At 40.9% G+C, this 20,162-nt stretch overlaps 1 protein-coding gene across 1 annotated transcript in view; it reads right to left on the minus strand.

The window, feature by feature from the left end:
- The window catches only part of ATP9B (ATPase phospholipid transporting 9B (putative)), a 250,034-nt gene that overhangs the window by 169,526 nt on the left and 60,346 nt on the right, over positions 1 to 20,162 (minus strand). The window contains exon 7 of the mRNA XM_040632421.1: positions 8,971 to 9,022. Within this exon, the coding sequence (XP_040488355.1) occupies positions 8,971 to 9,022 (52 nt within the window). The remainder of the gene's footprint in view (positions 1 to 8,970; positions 9,023 to 20,162) is intronic.

A 20,162-nucleotide genomic window follows, 5' to 3' on the forward strand; every position in this document is an offset into this window, starting at 1 on the left:
AATAGCATGGTTATGTAACAGTTAAATTGTTAAAATAATTAAAATGGTAAAAATAAACTATTAGATATTTATAATTGAAACAACAAAAATAAAACTGGATAGTGGTGGGGAGGCTGTAAATACTGATAGATGTTAAGAAGAGGAGATTTACTGATAGCTTCAAAAATGGAAATAAAGATTTAATGAAGATTTTGCAGCAAATGCAGCAGTGGCACCACTTGCACCGTAACGCACAGGGCGCGGCTGCGCTCCTCCTCACACGGGTTTACACACAGCTGCTCTTCCGCACGCATTCAAAACCCACACAACACCCACTACACTGAGAACACTCTTCCAGGGACCACGGGTCCTACTGACCCTAGTAAGTGTTTTGTCTAATAATTAGAGAAGCAAATGAGCAAAATCAGAAGGAGTAAAACAAGTTCTGGGAGACACACGTAGTACAGGGTTGACGAGTAATCCAGACTCAAAATTCTAAAACAGAACCCACACTCAATCATTTGGGGCACACCGATGTCCTATTCTAGAAATGAGATGGAGGGGTTTCTGTGAAAGTCAGACGGACAGGGATTCAGCTGGAAATGCAAAGTAGCTACAATCTACAGTTAAGGGAAAGACGACCCGTAGCAGCCAGAAAAGTCTCCTTAACAAAGCAGTATACTAGCTCTGTGAGTGTAATTGTCTTTCCTGCCAGGATTGGGATCCCTCTGAACGTCAGGAGCCAAAGGACCACAATTACAGAGACCACTGGCGGTTGGGGAGAAGGAGGGACAAAGTGCCAGGGAGAGGAATTTGGGGACACGGGATTTAATACAAGTACACTTCTTTGGGGCCTGGCTCATTTACGAAATGCCTTCCAAGGATTGTTATGGGGAGAAACTAACAGAACACTTCAAACTAAGAAGAGATAAATATGGTACCTATTTTCTTGATTAGAAACTGTTCCACACCCACCCCTCAACAAATATATGGAGACAATAAAAAGTAATTTCTGTCTGAAAAAGGAGGCTACTAATATTTACTGAGCATCTCCTAAGTGCCAGTCGTGGCCTATATATACCTGAGATCCCGTGAGACAGTCGGTAGGGAACATGCCCCTCTCTCAAGCGTAGAGGTGCACTGCCCCGAGGTCTCCCTGGGATGGGCAGGATGAACGGCACAATGCCATCAGGAGGCCCAACTGACTTCAAACCAACCCCTCTGCTGTACAATCACACAGAATTCACCACAGTTGATTAGTGAACACTCTGAACTGGGTCATACAAACACCAAAAATTTTATTTGCGTGCTGGTTGTTGTTCAGACATGTGTTTCTTTTTTAGTGACTTGGCTGATCTAATTCTGTGAAGCCCATTTACCCTGTAGCATGTACCCGCCATGTCCCTAACCAGATTTTTATTCCTGGCTTTCTAGGGGCTGCTCCTGGCCCCACATCAACTTCCTGCTGGTCAAAGTGGTATCTGAACTCACTCAGTCAGATGTTCACCCTTTATCACTGGGACACGTGGCTTGGAGGCTCTCCTCCCCAGCTGGGAAGCTGGTTCGTGACTCTGCCCCTAGTTCAATCAGGGATGGACCAGCAACTTGCAGGTTGCCTCTGTCCACTGCTGGGACCACAGCCATGGTTTTGGCACATGTACAATCTTCTAGACCAACGGGGAGGCATGGGACTTTGTTTCTAAGCTCAGCTTCACAGGAACTACCACTGGGGTGAGCAGCACATCCAGACACTGTGCTCAGGACCCCTAAGCCAAGCAAGGTTTCGGCTCTGCTGATGGATGTGTATCCTGGAGAACCTCTTCAAGACTGTCCCACTCTGACTACTCCTGAGCACAGGAGACTAGCACACACAAGCAGTGTGGAGTGTGGTCCCGTGGGACTCCTTTCGGCTCTTTCCCTGGTTCCGGTGGTCAAGTTTCTCGCTGGGCTACAACAAAGGCTGCTGTGTCCTTTGTTGGTACGTATCATGGGTCCTCCCTTTGAACGAACGGCCACCAAGCCCTCCATTGTTTTCACCACCACCCTCAGGCATGAACTTCAGCAAGGCCTGCGTGTTCTGGGCCAAGGCACAGAAGAGTGGAATGGGACAGCAGCTGGCTGTATCTGGAATGGCACCTTGCTTGCTTGTAAGTAGGCGCTGGGTTAGGTAGGGAAGGGTTGTGGTAGCCCCTCCAGGCATGTTACTTCTGCCCTACAAGCTAGCTGGTGGTGGTAACTAGCTGGGGCTTCATTACTCCCAGCTTGTCAAAACTGGGCAGAGCTTTTGCTTCTGAGTGGGAGCTGGTGAGAAGGGAGGCCCAGTCCACCAGACCTGGGGAAATGAGCGGCTAGCGGACATTCCTTGCAGGGGGATGCCCTGGACTTAGCCTGGCAATAGCAGGGATATGGAGCCAGTCCCTCAACTCCTGGCTGAACTGGCTTGGAGTAGAAGCTTCTTCCCCATGGAGTCAAATGCCACAGAATCGATTTGTTCTTACTGAGATATCTGAAGGATATCAAAAGAATTACTCTCAAAAGATATATAACTGAACACTTAGGGATCCTCTTCAATGAAAACAAAAAAGTCCTCTAGTGCTTTACAACCAGGGGTGATTTTGTACCCTGGTGGGCACTTGGAAACTTGTGGAGACACTGTTTGTTTTCAAACCTGGGCAGGGAAGGGGCTACTACTGGGATCTAGTGACTTGAGGCAGGAGTACTGTTCAGCAGCCTACAGCACCTAAGACAGAACACCTCAGGGAAGAGTGCCGTGGCCCCAAGTGTCAGCCATGCTCTAGGCTCCTGTTCCTGGGGCACAGCGGGAAGAGCCAGTCTTGGGGCTGAACACTAGCTCTGTAGCTTACTCACCAAGGCTCCCTGTCCAATTACCTCACCTTGCTCAAGTGTTCATGTGCACGGGGAGAGCGGAGGAAAAGGACTGCCTTGAGAGCTGCGTTGTAAGATTTAGAGGAAAATCTACTGAAGTCCGCCAGCGAGCGCCACACGCCGGGGACTTATTTAGCTACCTCCTTCTCAAGTCTGGAGAACTGGTGAAGGTAGACATGCCAGAACGTATCTTCACCGAGCCTCGTCCAGGACACCTCTTACGCAATGTCCTAACACTAAAGTGGGTCTGTGCTAACCCACATGCGTGCCGGCCTCATTGTCCCTTTAGCCCCCTGGAAGAAACTGCAGTCCTGCACATACCACCAGCACTGTCTTACTGTCTTATCACTTTTCTCCGCCAGCCAGTGCACTTTCGACTAATCAGAGCTCAGGATCTGGAACATGCCCCACACAAACCCTTCACCAATGACACTTCCAACCTTTGTAGCTGCTCTCTGCCGCTGGCGCAAGTGCCGCCAGCACGATTCCAGGAGCCTCACAGAGGTCAAGTCACTTTCCTAAGGCACCGAAAGACGGAGGGCTAGGAAATGACTTCTGGGTCATCTACTGTATCAAGTGAAGACTTACCCAGGAGACCTTCGTCTGATTACATGTACTTCGAAGGATGTACCTAAATACGTAAACACATTTTGTTACACAGTACTTGTCAAAAGACCTACCATAAGGGGAATACTTTACAAACTGGTTTCAACTTTAAAAAGGAGTACAAGAAAATTTGTAGTGGATGTTATTTTACAGTTAAATAGTTTTTCAAAGTTGATTTTTTTTCCTCTTAAACATATGCATGTTTATATACATGCGTGTGTGTGCTTGTACGTGTTCTGATACAAAAGTGACTGCATAGGGACCGAATACTAGACTCTGTCTGACATGTACTTTGAGATGTCAATGCCAACAGCTCTGCTCTAGGTTTGCTTTCTAAAATAAAAAATTAGAAGGGAGAATCTCTAGAGTCTCTTATATTTCAAACACAGAATGTTTCTAAAAGTGAAAGTAATACCTAGGTTCTGTAAACTTACTAAACACTGGAAGCAATATAGTTGTCTTTCTTTAAGAAAAAAAGGACATGCTTCATGTTAAATAGTTATATGCTGTTCCAAATATTTAGGGGCAGTATATATATATTACTTATCTTCGAGTACAGTTAACATTACTAACCTCACAGTAACTGGTAAGATTTAAAAAGAGAATGAACTGTAGCAAAATCCGAAGTATGGCCAACCTGCCGTGTCTTACACATACCGTATCTAATAATGTTTAACAGCAAGGACCAGCTTCGATGGAGGCCAGTGAAGGCTCAGCAAAAATGAATTATTAAATTGGTCTGCTTATATCCCGTTACAGACTTCTTATGAATACTTGATTTTATTTTGTATAATTGACAAGAGCCGACAGGAAAGGACGGTTTAATGACAATCAAATGAAGATCAACTAGGCTATGTGTCACACAGGAGAGCTGCATCAAGTAGTGATAAAGTAACTGATGGGACACGATGAGACTGAGCACCAGAGTCTGTCATACACCGTGATAAGTTATCCCGTAATATCAGTAGATTGTCTGCAACAGCTCATGAATCCAATAGCTCTGAAGGAGATGGGTACAGTATATGCCCAACAAAAGAAAAATAGACATTGACTTCGCATATGTAATACCAGATCGTTTGCCATTAAACTTAATTTCTAAATCATTTATATGACTTAATGACTCTGCATGAAATTTTTAAGCTGGTGGGAAGATGAATAGCACCAAAGAGGGAATGTGGATGAGTACAGTGTCATTTACCTACCCCTGCCCACTAACAGGTGACAGCTGAGCTATTGTAATATGTCCCAAACACTTAAACTATAATGTCATCACTTAGGAGACAAGTGAAAAAGATATTGGCATTTATAAGAGATTGATGAAAATTAGTTCTAAAGCATTAATTTCTCTTAATACCACTAAAAGAATTGTGTGCATTCAGGAGATATTTGATCTGAATTAAGAAACTGATGAAGCAACTGATTAACTGGAATTTAAGCCATCAGTCCCCAGATCCATCAACAGCTTCATCTGCATTCTAAACAATTAGATGCCGGCCCCACAGAGACGGCCCTGTGTTAATACACAGTCAATATGACACCACAAAGAGACTCCCTGAGCTGCAACTGTCCAAGCTCGGACACACCACACAGATTTAAGACTTTCATACTGGCTAGGGTTTGAAGATTTTTAATAGACAATGCACTATCAGATTCTTCTGAACTGAAATTGAAAAGTAATAAAATAATATCAATAGTGTTAGTTGATACACAAAAAATTCTGAGTATGTGTACTTTTGAAAACGCGACAATTAAAAAACTTAAAATAACCACTTGAAGTTGCAGAAACAAAATTTCCAAAGCTAAGAATTCCTGATGTGAGGCAATATTATGATACACATTTGATCCAGCTGGGAAGCTATTTGGTCCACTTTAGAAAAAAAAGAAAACCAGCATGAAATAGCAATCTGACATTTTAATATCTGTATCTACAATCAGTGATGGTTTTAAAAGTTTAAATTTGATAGGAAAAAATAATAAAACTGAGAAATATAATAGAACTGTAAGCTTAGGGGCGCCTGGGTGGCTGTCAGTTAAGTGTCTGCCTTCGGCTCAAGTCATAACCCCAGGGCCCTGGGATCAAGCCCTGAGTCAGGCTCCTTGCTGGGCGGGAAGCCTGCTTCTCCCTCCCCCTCTGCTGCTCCCCCTGCTTGTGCTCTCTTTCTCTCTGTCAAATAAATAAATAAAATCTTTAAAAAAACAAAAAACTGTAAGCCTAAACAGACTATACAGTAAGGTCCTAAGTCGGATCCAGTAATAATCTTCCAGGAATATGTGAAACAACAGAAAAATAAGCATACATGCTGCTATGTACATTTTTCTGGGGAACAAGGTGATCATTCTTAAGATGCTCAAAGAGAGGGGCACCGGGGTGGCTCAGTCAGTTGAACGGCTGCCTTGGTCTCAGGTCATGATCCCAGGGTTCTGGGATCGAGCCCCACATCAGCCTCCCTGCTCAACGGGGAGCCTGTTTCTCTCTCTCTCTCTCTCCCTCTGCCGTTCCCCCCGCTTGTGCTCTCACTCTCTGTCAAATCAATAAATAAAAATCTTTAAAAAAGATTAAAAAAAGAGATTCTCGAAGAGATCCAGGACCTCCAAAATATTATCGTTACACTACAACATGTCCCCATAACGTGAAACCCAAGGGAAAACTAGAGGGAAAGAAAATGTTTTTTAAATGTCATCAGTTGAGATATGATGTTATTTATCCAAAGCTAACATAATACAGAGTATCTCATTTGCCTAACGCTCTCATGTTCTATCTCTGTGTTGGCTGTAAGTCATTCAGAGGCTGAACAACTAAACCTGCTGCTGGTCACATGATCTCCAACAAGGCACTCATACTGTTCAGCCCTCCGACTCCTCCTTCAGAAAACGGATAGTTCTCACCGTCTTCCAGTTTTGAAGTGCTGGATTTCCTTCATCTTTTATCTCCTAACAAAACCTATATTTCTTTTAAGTTAATTATCTAAAAACCATTCCCATATTTAGGATAATATTCTTAATCTCATACATATTTCTACCACAATCATTAAAAGGTCAATTAATATAAAAGCATCTCTCAAACGCAAATATTTTTGCTATTCATTATATTGAATACATTTAGAAACAAAGACAAACATCATAAACAAACAGATGATATAAACAGGGATGGCAATGTGAAAATCTCTGAAAATCCATTTCTCCAGAACTATAATGAGAAATCAGTAAAAATCATCAAAAGCAACCTTTTCAGAACTCTGGAGAATAATCAAAGACTTGCAACAATCCCAGGTGCATTTATTCAAGAAACACGGCTAAATCGAGCTGAGAGCGAGCTGTGTAGTGTTCTGACTTGTCCCGTTCCCAAAACCTCTTCTCCCTACCGCACGGTTCCACAGTAGCTGAGAAAACTGATATTCTAGCAGCCACTGATGGGGACCATTGGGCCCGGGGCTCCTCAAATCCACGCCCAGAGAATTGTTGCCACCTGACCAAGTAGGGCTTTGCCCGGATTTGACCTGACCCAGAGCGCATTTATTGAGAACAGTGTTTTCTCTGGACTGTTTGTCAAAAAACAACCAGTGGCAATTGTCTAACACCACCACAGCTACCTCGGGTGGTGTTAAAACTGTGGTAAACAACAAGCTGACCAAAAAACTTAGAAGCAAACCTGGAAAATCGGATGACTTGAAGGAGGCTCTGAAAACTTCTAACACATTCCCGGGAGTCTCGAAGCCACCTGCCTGCGCAGAGCTGCACACACGCCCAGGAGAACGTCTCGTGCCTGGGTGGCCCCAAGGCTCTACTGAGCACGAAGTGGAAGCAGAGGCAGAGCTGTCAACTGCCTGCCACAGCACTGTAGGTGTTCCGGGAACAGGAGCTGCTGCAGGGGACGGCGGACTGGCAATCTGGGGACTCAAATATTCCTCTCCTACAGAGTCACCTGGTGACGGAAGAGGAGGGAGCTCTGCTGCACACAGTCACCCACGAGCCCATGAGGGAAGCCGTCATCTGGCACAGGCAGCTTCTAAGAGCACCCTAATCACGCACACTGAGCCGGCACGGGGAAGAAAAGAGTCGAAGGCTACCAAAGAGATAAGGCCAGGCCTGGACGCAGTCAGCTGGCCTCCTCTGGCCAGACCTCAGAGCACAGCCCCATCTCACTGGACAGGGAAGGGAGTCCAGCTGTATTTCTGAGAAGAGACGGAAACGGACTAGAAGAGGAGCCCTCTAGTCGGCTCCACAGGAAGAACAAAACCTTCCACAGAGTAACACACAATAAAGTGAATGTATCAAGTGTACTTAATTATTAGTGTGGCCGAACTCTTCTGTTAATGGCAGCCTCACCTTACAATGTAAATGACCATAACTAGAGTTGATGAAAAAACATTTTTTTTTCTTTCTCAGGATATCTCTTTTTAAAAATGCTGTTTATACATGGAGGAAAAACTAAATTAACAACTCTACTGCCTGGCTGGCTCAGCTGGAAGAGCATGCGACTCTTGATCTCAGGGTCATGAGTCGAGCCCCATATTAGGTATAGATTATTTAAAAATTAAAAAAATAAACAAACAAATTAACAACTCTAAAATTTAACTTTGTCCTTTCTAGAGTTTTCACCACACTACAAAAAATAATACATACATTGAGCTTCCAAAAAAAAAAAATAAGACACTGAGCTTCCTATAAAAATATTGTCCATTTATTCAATAAAGTCAGAAATGCAAGGCAGAAGGCACTTGAGTATCACCTGATAAACCTCTCATCATTTTGGACATTAAGAAAATGTGTGACCAGTGTCTAGGTCATATAATTAAGAATTGGCCAAAACAGACGAGACTTTGGGTTTCCTGATTTCCAACACACAGTTCTCCTTGACCACCTGAGGCTTCCCTCTCATTTCCCCTTTTCCACCTTCTTCTTACTGGTGAAAGCTCAGGTCATGTAAGTATCATTTGTCCTGTGAAGCCCACTTCAACTCACCTACACAAACTGTCTGCTTCCTCTCCTGTTACCCCCATCCACCTTATAACTCGTACAGTAGCTGTATAATCAGAGCATGACTGTCAGTGTGTGCATATCCACACGTAAGGAGATCATGACCTCTCTGGAGGGAACAACTCAGTCTTGCTCCCTTTGGATTCCAAGGGACAAGTAGGGCCTGGCACATAGGAAGTGGTAAATAAACGTTTGCTGAATTAATAAAACTGCAAATACAGAATAGCAATCAAATTTTGAGCAACATCATCACTTAATTACTTAGACATCCATACAGCTTTGAATGAAAGCACTCATTTGATATAAAGGTTGTCACAGGATTATTTTTTTAAAACAAACATATACAGTAAAGATCATCATTTTAAGTATCAACAGTTAAATGTAATTTAGAATTAATGAATTCAATGTATTATCATTCAAAGAAAATTTTTTGTAAGAATAAATTTAACTTTTACCTTTCAAAATGAAAATTAAACTGCTAAAATACTAAATGATCAGCAATTTAAATACAAATAAAAATACCTGCTTTTTCTGATGTCCTAAGAAATACCATGTCCGATGGAATTCTTTGATTCTGCAGAAAGTAATATAAAACACTAATTATCTACATGCAAGTTTATAAAATAATACCATTCCATTACAAAGTAGAAATAGCTAGTAAAAACTAACTAAAAAAAGTTATAATTAAATTTTTTACTGAAGCAATTAACATTACTTATTTGTATAACAATTTTTAGTATAATTTACATTTAAATTCATTTTTTAGCTGGACTTTTTTACGATTCTTTCCCCTGTCAACAAACCATGAAAACAGCATTTGTGATGACCTGAAAACTGCTCCATTTCTGAAAAATGTTAAATATTGCCTCTCCTGTGGCCTCTTTGTTAACTAAACTCATACATAACAATATAGCATTTTTTGCCCCATAAAAAATTATGTCCTCCCTAGTAGACTAAATAACCCTAGAAAGTAAGAACAGGATTCTTCCAAAGCCTAACACAAAACAGAACACACCATAAATAAAACACTTACTAAATGCTGAATAAATGAATAAATGTACAACTGAGCAAACAAAAAACTAAACCCTACAAATTTGAGAGATATTCTTTTATACAGCAGAAAGGGACAAAAACCTCAAAGGTACTTATAGCATATAAACTTATACAAGTATTTGCTATTCATACATTTATTTTATCATTACTAGTCAATTGGAAAAGCTATATCAAACTCAAGAAAAAATATATAGTAAGAACACTTCACACAATTCCATGAAGTACTTATATTTTTTGAGACCTAAGTAAAGATTGACCCACACATGACAAAGAAATGGATTACTTATCAGTAAGCAAGCAATAAAAACAAATATTAAGTCGTTGAAGGTGAAAACAATATGCTGTGGGATAAAGGTACCTCTTTCTAACATGAATAAAGAAGGGTCAACTGCCAAGATCTAAAGAACTCTTAGGTCAAAAAGAAATCACAATGGAAATTAGAAATTATTTGTAACTGAATGATAATAAAAACTCAACGTAGCAAAGTGTGTGAAACCATTCTGCCAAAGCCAAAGGAAAACGTTAAGAGGAAAATATATACAATTAAATGCGCACAATATTAAGGGAAGCTAACAATACAAGCTAAATATCCACTTGAAAGCAGGGAGGAAAAAGCCAATGAACCCCAAAGAAAGTACAAGGATGTAAGCAAATATGAAAACAAAAATTAATGACCCAGAAAACAAGTATTTAAATACAAATAATGAACAGCAAGAAGTATTTTTTAAAAACGCCTATTTCAGTAATAAGAAAAACTGTTAGACTATAACTAACAAAGGACAAGCAAGTCAAGTTCTCTAAACAAAAACTATCAAACATTATTGAGAGAAGTTAAATAAAACCTAAACAAACAGAACCCACCATTTTCCCAAATCAGAATGCAAAGATGTCACGTGCCCATCAACTGATCTATATATCTAACACAAGCCCAATCAAAATCTTAACATGTTTTTGGGAGGAACTGACAAGGTATTCCTAATATTTAGAGGGAAATGCAAAGGCTAAGAATGAACAAGACAAATGTGAGAAGCACAGAAGGTTGCGTCTACAATATAACAAAACTAAAATATTAAACTAGACCAATTAAGACAAGATGAAAATGAACACTAGACTAATGAGAAAGGTGCTACTGCAGACCAATGAGGAAATTGTGGTCTTTTCAGTAAATAGCATTGAGAAACTTAGATAGCTACAGGAGATGACAGGAGATAATAAGTACTAAAACTCTGTATCAATCAAAACATAAGAATCTATTCCAAATGAATTCTGCGTCTAAATGTCCAAGTCAAAACTATAAAGCCCTAAAGGATATGATAGAATATTTTCATGACTTTTTGGTAGGGAATGATTTCTTCCCCACCAAACCTAACAAGACTCCTCCTCCTCCACAACCAAAAATTTAAAAAACAAAACAAAAATCCCCAACTAACTATAAATGAACACTAATAAAGTGGACTTCATCAAAATTAAGAATATCTCTCCAACAAAGCATAGCAGGGAGGAAAAAATACTTGCAACATATAACTAAAAAGAAACTCCCAGCCAGAATGCATAAAGGCCTATTAACTGTTAGGAAAAGAAGGGATAACTTAGAAGAAAAATGGCAAGTGATTTTAACAGGCTCTTCCCAAATAAGACTCCCAAAATCATATGAAAAGGTGTCCAACTTTATTACTTTTCAAGAAAACGCATGTTAAAACCACAGCTACCACATACATATTGGCAATGCTAAATTTAAACGGCTGACAATGTCAAGTGTTGGCAAACACGTGCAGCAACAGGAACCCTTACACACTGCTCATCCCAGGGGAGCTGGACACGTCACCCTGCACAATCATTCACAGCACCTGCTTAAGCGGGGCATCGCACACCCCAAAGCCCAGCAATCCCACTCCTCAGATGTATGTATACATCAAGTGAGCCGAGAGACAGGAGTCAAGTAGGACATGGAATTATCATTTCTAATAGACAATATCCAGCAACAGGAGAATGGATAAAAGACATACTATGTAACAACAAAATGAATTACGGCTACACACAACAAAATGGGAGAATCTCACAAACAGTATTGGGTGAAGAAAAAAAAAAGCACCCACCTAAATACACCCCTCCAGCCCACTGAGTTTTCTAGACACCCCTGTTGAAAAGCAATAAACCACAGATTTAAGGCTTTACTTCTGGACTTTCAATTCTGAATTTATGCCAGTTCTATGCTGTCTAGATTACTGTAAGATTGAATAAAGTTTTGAAATGGGAAAGTGTGACTACTACAACTTCATTCATCTTTTTCAAAATTGTTTTTCACTATTCTGGGTCTCTTGTATTTCCATATGCATTTTAGAATCAGCGTGCCAATTTCTGCAAAGAAGTCAGCTCAGATGTTGAGAGGGAGAGCACAGAATACTTATATCAATTTGGGCAGTACTGCCATTTTAACAATAGTTAATACCTCTAATCCATGAACATATAGGATGTCTTTCCATTTATTTAGGTCTTCTTTAGTATGTTTTGACACTGCTTTGCACTTTGCAAAGTATGAGTTTTGCACTTTTGTTGTTTATTCTTAATAACTTTATTTGTAAGTATTTTATTCTTTTTAATGCTATTGTAATGGAATTTTTTTTCTTAATTTCACTTTCAGACCATTACTCTTTATTCCGTTCCCGTTTTATCTGCCGTGAAGGTCTCATAAATAAATTAGGTAACTTCAAACAATCACTGGATGCTTTTTATTTTTCCCTCCTCTCAAGACAATGAGCCACACAGAAGCAGACACCGGTGTTTTCTTAACATGATACACCCTGGTATGACGTACAACTGTTTCTCTGACCCCCACCCATTCAGGGTATCTGGACTGTGTCAGATATGGGGCTAGTACGAATAACACAGGCATAAGCATTCATATATGGGCTTTTGGGCCAACTAAAATTAACATTTTTTGTGACAAAAGGTCCAAGAGTTCAACTGCTGGGTCATATAATAATTGCATATTTAATTTTTAGGAGACTGCCTAATGATCTTCTAGACTAAGTGTAACATTTGATATTCCAACTAGAAATGTATGAGTGAGTGATCTACTTTCTTCACATCATTGCTAGCATCTGGTGCTACCAGTTTTCACTGTAGCCATTCTGCTCCACGTGCAGTGATATTTCACTGTGTTTGAATCTGCGTTTACAGATTACTAATGACATGGAATATCTTCTCATGTGCTTATTCTCCATCTGTAATCTTCTTTGGAGAAATGTCTCTTACATCTTCCGTTCATTTTCTAATCTGATTTTTCTTTACTGTTGAGTTTTTACATATTCTAGATATAAAAATTTTTGTCCACTATATTGTTTACAAATATTTTCTTCTAGTCTGTAGCCTGTGTTTTCATATCTTTCATAAGCACAAATTTTTTTATTTTAATGAGATGCAATTATCAGTTTTTTTCTTTCATGAACTGTGCCTTTGGTGTCTCAAAACTATTTTCCTACCTAGATTCTGACTATTTTCTCCCATATTTTTTTTCTAAGTTTTACACTTTCACAATCTTCATTCAAATCTATGATCCATTTTTTCTTAAATTTTGTTAACATACAGTGCAATATTGGTTTCAGAGTAGAATTCAGTCATTCATCACTTACATTCAACACACAGTGTCTCATTACAACAAGTGCCCTCCTGAATACACATCACCCATCTAGCCGACCCCCCACTCACCTCCCTCCATCAACCTTTACTTTGTTCTTTATTGTTAAGAGTCACTTATGGTGGGGTGCCAGGGTGGCTCAGTCGGTTAAGCATCTGCCTTGGGCTCAGGTCATGATCCCAGGGTCTTTGGATCGAGCCCTGCATCGGTTCCCAGCTCAGCGGGGAGTCTGTTTCTCCCTTTCCCTCTGTCCTGCTCACGCCTGCTCGCTCTCGAATAAATAAATAAAATATTTTTAAAAGAAAAAAGACAGAGTCACTTATGGCTTGTTTCCCTCTGTTTTTTTCTTTTCCCCCTTCCCATATGTTCGTCTGTTTCTTAAATTCCACATGAGTGAGATCACATGGTTATATGTCTTTCTCTGAGAGCTCTCCCAGATGTCCACCGACTGGTGAATGGATATAGATGTGGTATATGTGTGTGTGTATAAGTGTACACACACACACACACACACACACACACACACACACACCCTGGAGTATTATGCAGCCATCAAAAAGAATGAAATCTTGCCATTTGCAACCACATGGCTGGAGCAGAGGGTGTCGTGCCATGTGAAATAAGTCAGTCAGAGGAAGACAAGTTCCATAACCCATTTTAGCATCTATGCAAAGCATAACATTTGCATTAGGTCATTTTCTTATCCCACGATGTCCACTAGCTCCAGCCTCATTTGTTGAAAAGGCTAACCCTTCTCCATTTTAATTGCTTTTGCACTTTCTCAAAAATCACTTGAGCATCTGGGTGCGTCTATTTCCGGGTTCTCCACAATGTTCCACTGATCTTTGTTTCTACCCTTCTTACACACCATGTTGATAAATATAGTGAGGCAGTGAGCCTTAACATCAGGAAGTGAGCCTTCTCACTTTATTCTCCTTGTCAAGGCTGTTTTTGCCATTTTAGCCTTGACAAATTACTTTTAGAATAAGCTTATTTTGTCAAAAAAAAAATTAAAAAAAAAACCTCGCTGAGATTTTAATGGGAATTGTATTAAACCTATATTCAATTTTAGGAAAACTGGAATATTCCAATCTAAGGCTGTAGTGTCTTTGATTACGTTCATGAACACACTGTTACTTTCAGCATACCTAAGATTTTGTTTTCATGGTAGTGACCATAAGAGTCTATCATCTTTAATTTCAGTTTCCACGTGTGGGAAATGGGATTGGTATTTGAGTGGTGATCTTATAATTTGTCACTTTGCTGAACCTACTCATTATCATTAGTTTCAGGTTTTTCCTCGGTTCCTTGGGACTGTCTACATACACAATCATGTCATCTGCAATGGGGGACATTTTTATTTCATCCTTTCCAATCTGAATTCCTTTAACTTCCTTTACTTGCCTTATTCTCTGAAGCTAGAAATGTTAGTTAAGTAAGAGTGGCAAGAAGAAACGTCCTTGACTTACTCCCAATCTGAAAGGCGAGGCATTCAGAATTTCACCATTAAGTATGATGTTGGTTATGTTTTTACAGATGCCTTTTAAACATAATTAAGGTATAATTACCATCTAACCAAAACTGTGGAGAGTTTTTATCATGACTGGGTGCTGGATGTAGTCACATGTTGGTAAGATCATGTAATTTTCTTTTAGCCCAATCATAGAGTGGATTACACCAGGTGATTTGGCCTTAAGTACCTGGAACAAGCTCCACTTCGCCATGATGCAGAATTCTCTCTCTCTATTGCTGATACCAACTGGCAATTATTTTCTTAAAGAACTTTTGTGTGTCTATATTCACAAGGGGTATTTGTTTTCTCTTGCTGTGCAGTCTTTCTCTTGTGCTGCTATGAGGATAGTAACTGGACTCCTACCACAAGCTGGGCAGTGTTCCAACCTCAACTATTTTCTGGAAACTACTGTGTAAAAATGAGGCTAACTTTAAAAGCCTCAAGGAATTCTTCAATGAAAACATCTGATCTAGATATTTCCTTCTTGGAGATTTTAAATAGTTAATTCCATTTCCTTACTGTTTGTAGAACCATTCATGTTATCTGTTTCATTTTGTTTGAGCTTGGATAGTTCATGGTTTGGGAAGAATCCCTCCATCTCATTTAAGCTGATGTATCGCCTGGAGTCCAGCTGTCGGTGGCATCCCATAATGACCCTTTCCACGGCTCAGGACCAGCAGTACTGTCCCCTCTGTCATTCCTGAGGTTGGTCACTGCTTTTGCTTTCAGTGATTTACTACCCTGTCTTTCTATTTGCAGCTTCATTGATCTGCTCCGGTGTTTATTATTTCCTTCCTTCTGCATGCACAGGTTTAATTCTGCTCTTCTTCTAGTTTCCTGAGCTAGGAACTTAGAGTATTAATTTGAGACCTTTACTTCCTTCTAATGTTGGCACTGACGACTACAAAATTCCTTCTTGGCAATGCCGTACATGCATTCCGTGTACTTTGACTGTTGTATTTTCATTTTCGTTTTTATGCAGTTATATATATTTTGTTTCCTAGATACTTATCCCATAAGTATCCCACTGTTTACTTTTCATATACTTTAGAGTTCTCCTGTTGTTGTGCTGTTATTAATTTCTAATCTGATTCTACTGTGATGAAACAACCCGCTGTATGATTTCTTCACAATTTTTTGAGGTTTGTTTTGTGGATATGCTTTGTCTCAGTGCGTGTTCTGAAAGAAACGTGTGCTCTCCTCCTGTCTGGCAGAGTCATCTGCATACGTCAGTTAGATCTGGCTGGCTGAGTCCATGTCACTGCTGACTTCCCGCCCAGCACTTCCAGCCAATGCGCAGAGACTGGGGCTGACGTGCTCATCGTAACTGTGGATTGGTCTATTTCTTTTGTTCAGCTCCAACAGTTTTTTTTTTTATTTTAATAATGATTTTACGTGCCCTCCTTACTACCCATCCCCAGCTTATCCCATTCCCCCACCCTCCTCCCCTCTGAAGCCCTCAGTTTGTTTCTCATAGTCCATAGTCTCTCATGTTTCATTCCCCCTTCTGATTACCCCCTCTTTCTTTATCCCTTTCTTCCCCTACTGATCATTCTAGTTCTTATGTTCCATAGATGAGAGAAATCATATGATAGTTGTCTTTCTCTGCTTGACTTATTTCACTTAGCATTATCTCCTCCAGTGCCGTCCATGTTGTAGCAAATGTTGAGAACTCGTTCTTTCTGATTGCTGAGTAATATTCCATTGTATATATGGACCACAGCTTCTTAATCCAGTCATCTGTTGAAGGGCATCTCGGCTCCTTCCACGATTTAGCTATTGTGGACATTGCTGCTATGAACATTGGGGTGCATATGGCCCTTCTCTTCACTACGTCTGTATCTTTGGGGTAAACACCCAGTAGTGCAATGGCTGGATCATAGGGTAGCTCAATTTTTAACTTTTTAAGGGACCTCCACACTGTTTTCCAGAGTGGCTGTACCAACTTGCATTCCCACCAACAATGTAGGAGGGATCCCCTTTCTCCACATCCTCTCCAACAATTGTTGTTTCTTGCCTTGTCTATTTTTGCCATTCTAACTGGCGTAAGGTGGTATCTCAGTGTGGTTTTGATTTGAATTTCCTTGATGGCTAATGATTTTGAACATTTTTTCATGTGTCTGTTAGCCATTTGTATGTCTTCATTGGAAAAGTGTCTGTTCATATCTTCTGCCCATTTTTTGATTTGTTTATTTGTTTCTCGTGTATTGAGTTTGAGAAGTTCTTTGTAGATCTTGGATACCAGTCTTTTATCTGTAGCGTCATTTGCAAATATCTTCTCCCATTCCGTGGGCTGCCTCTTAGTTTTTCTGACTGTTTCCTTGGCTGTGCAGAAGCTTTTAATCTTGATGAAGTCCCATAAATTCATTTTATCTTTTGTTTCTCTTGCCTTTGGAGCTCCAACAGTTTTTGACTCGTGAATTCTGTGATTCCATTATCTGGTGAGTGCAAATTTAGGATTATTTTGTCTTCCTGATGGGTAACCCTGACTATCATTATGTGATGTCTCTCTTTATCTCTAGTCACTTTCTTTACTCTGAGCTCTATTTCACTGGATCTTAATATAGGCCCTCCTACTCCTGGTCAGCGTTTCATGGTGTGTTTTACCCATCCTGTTACTTTCTTTCGCCCTACCTGTGTCACTGGCTTGGAACTCCTTGTGGATGGCACACGGCTGGGTCTCGCTTCTGTAGCCACTGTGCCTATGTCAGGATTCGTGTATTCACACTGTTCATAATAGAAGTGATTATTGTATAAGTCTGCATTTTATTATCTGTTTTCTGTTGGCTTCCTCTGGTATTCATTCCTCAGTTTCACATTTCCTGCTTTCTTGTATGTTCCCTGAACCCTGTTCAGGAGTCCATCTTAATCTCTCAGACTGTACCTCTCTGCATATTTTTTGCAGAGTTTGTTCTGAGTATTAAAATATATATGGTAATACTTATTAAACTGTCTAAAACATTTATTAAATTGCATTACCTCAAAAAAACAAGATAAAGAAACTGTCTTTCAAGTTCAGCTGTTACAAAAGATGTTTAGGCTGAGCAATGAAGGAGGGCTCTCAAGTGTCACCTTCAATCCTGCACTGCTGCTGTCCTCTGGATCCCCCTCAAACACCTGGACTTCAGAGCTGATGTGAGGACCTGGACAATCAATGACCTGGACAACCTTCAACTTCTAAGTCTCCCGTTCCAAACAGTTACCTTACTTGACACATTCCTCAAGTAATATTTAAGTTGACATATTTGTCTAAAATTTTAGGTACTTCTTAGGAGGGTTCCCTGTTAAGCCAGGACACAACCGTTGGGTTTTCTTTCTTCGCCCTGCATGCATGATCTAACCTTGATTCTGCACAGCTCTAGCCTACCACTTTACAAGTGCACGTCAAAGAGCTGCTTCTCCTGCAGAGAGTCTGAGGCTGGAAAACGAGGAGCTTAAACCCAGATCCATCTAACACGAAGGCCCTCGTTCTACTCTCCCACTGCCCCAGGCTGCTGCCTTCCCGGGAGCTGTACAGCTCTCAACAGCTGCAACACTGGTCCAAATTTGGTCAGCACACTTTAAATACCCATAAAATGACTATCAATAGACTATTTTTAATATCACATTCAGATACAGAATTATAAGGGCTACCCTCCCACATAAAATCCACCAAGCATTAATTTCTGAGTAGCAATATGGTCAAATAATAGAGAAATTACTTTTCTGGTTAGTGATAAGTGTTGCTAGGATCCTTAAATAAAAAGTAAAAGGACAAAGCCATTTGCTACCATGAAATTGCTATTTCTTTATGATTATGTCAATCACTAACTTTTATCACTACAAAAACCACAAAATTAGTTCAACAGATATAAATCCACTACTAAAAATTTATCATTTCATAGTAATTACTAGAAATTATATCTCAAATTCCTAAATATTAAAGTTTCTTAGTAACCAAAATATGTGGAAAATTTTTACATGAAAATGAGTGTAAAACTGGAAATATAAAAAAACTAAACAGGTACAGGGGCCGCCCCTATTCTTTGGTGTATAACATTTCCTAAAGGTTAGTGAAAACACCTTAGAAGTCCTTCCTCCAGCTCTGCTACCAAATCTGTGAACATCAGGGTCGGCCAGGGACCGTACACACGCTCGTACACAACGCTGATCTAGTGTGGGAGGACCGCCCATACTGTGCTACCCATGCAGCACTGAAGTGACGAACAGAAAGAAACACACGCAGCTACCACCACATTCAAGTAAAACGTTTACCTGGATGTCTACAAAGGCCCAGTCACTCATCACTCTCTCACAGGTGGAGAGTATACCTGGGAGGCCGCAGAGAAGCTCAAGGGGAACAGCCACACATAGATCTAGACATCTACGTTTCACCCATCTATATGACTGAAGAGACGAGCTTTACAACGTGGCCAAGAAGGGCGCACGTGTTACTCAGTAAAATGGGAGCACCGAAGGGCACACCACTCCATCGACCTAGGCAGCAAAGGGAAGGAGAACGTGAGTAACAGGAGAGCAGAGGAGGTGAGACGGAAGAATGAGAAGGCCAAACAGCACTCCCTGACCCACAACAAGACATTCTATCTGCTCTTCAAACCCCACCATCAACACCATTCCACCTCTTACAAGGGAAACAAGAGGTGACGGTGTCCCTGCTGACACCAGGTCCCTGCCCGCAAGGCCACGCTGCTGGCACCCCCACCTTCTCCTGCAGGCCACTGTGAGCCGCCCTGTGGAGGCCCCCCCGCACCCCACCGTGGACCAGAATGAGGGAGGCCTCCAGCCAAAAGCTCATGGAACTGAGACCCTGAACCTGACAACAACTCCTGAGTGAGCTAGAGGTCTCGACCACCTGGCTGACCACAGCCCTGAGAGGGAGCCGGGGCGAGGACCACACGAATCCACACCCCAATTCCTGACCACAGACACCATGAGGTAATGGACGCTGGTGTGTGACTCACGTGCGGCTCAATCACCTCTCTCGTCAGCGTCTACCCTACAGAATCACGTGGAGACGGGTGTGTAAGGGTGCTCACACAGCACAAGAACGGCGACACAGACGCCTCCCAAAAATCTAACCATGGATCCAAAGCTAGGAACTTGCAGTGTCCATACAACCAAACGCTACAGAAATGAATTGCAAATCAGTATGTTCAATTTTGTCCCATTTTGTAAAATCAAACAAACATACCCTCGAACATTCTCTGTATACAGATTACTGTAGCAAGATAAAGCCCACTTTAGTCTCGAGGAGAAAGACCTTCCTTACCAAACATCTCCACGAGGTGGCTCAGGCTGGGTGCATGCCTGCATGCCAGATGGCACCAAGGGCTCAAACTATTCTTGTAAGAAGCTTATTACAACTTCTCAAACAACAATTTTTTTAAAAAGTTGTTCTAGAGCCTTAAAAACAGAAAAAAAAAAAGAAAGAAAGAAAGAAAAAAGAAAAAGAAAAAACAGAGGCTGTCCATTCATCCACCGTTCCTCAGGGAAGTCAGCGCGTGCAGAAGC

This window comes from Ursus maritimus, unplaced genomic scaffold (assembly GCF_017311325.1).
Source record: "Ursus maritimus isolate PB19 unplaced genomic scaffold, ASM1731132v1 scaffold_18, whole genome shotgun sequence".
Lineage (NCBI taxonomy): Eukaryota > Metazoa > Chordata > Mammalia > Carnivora > Ursidae > Ursus > Ursus maritimus.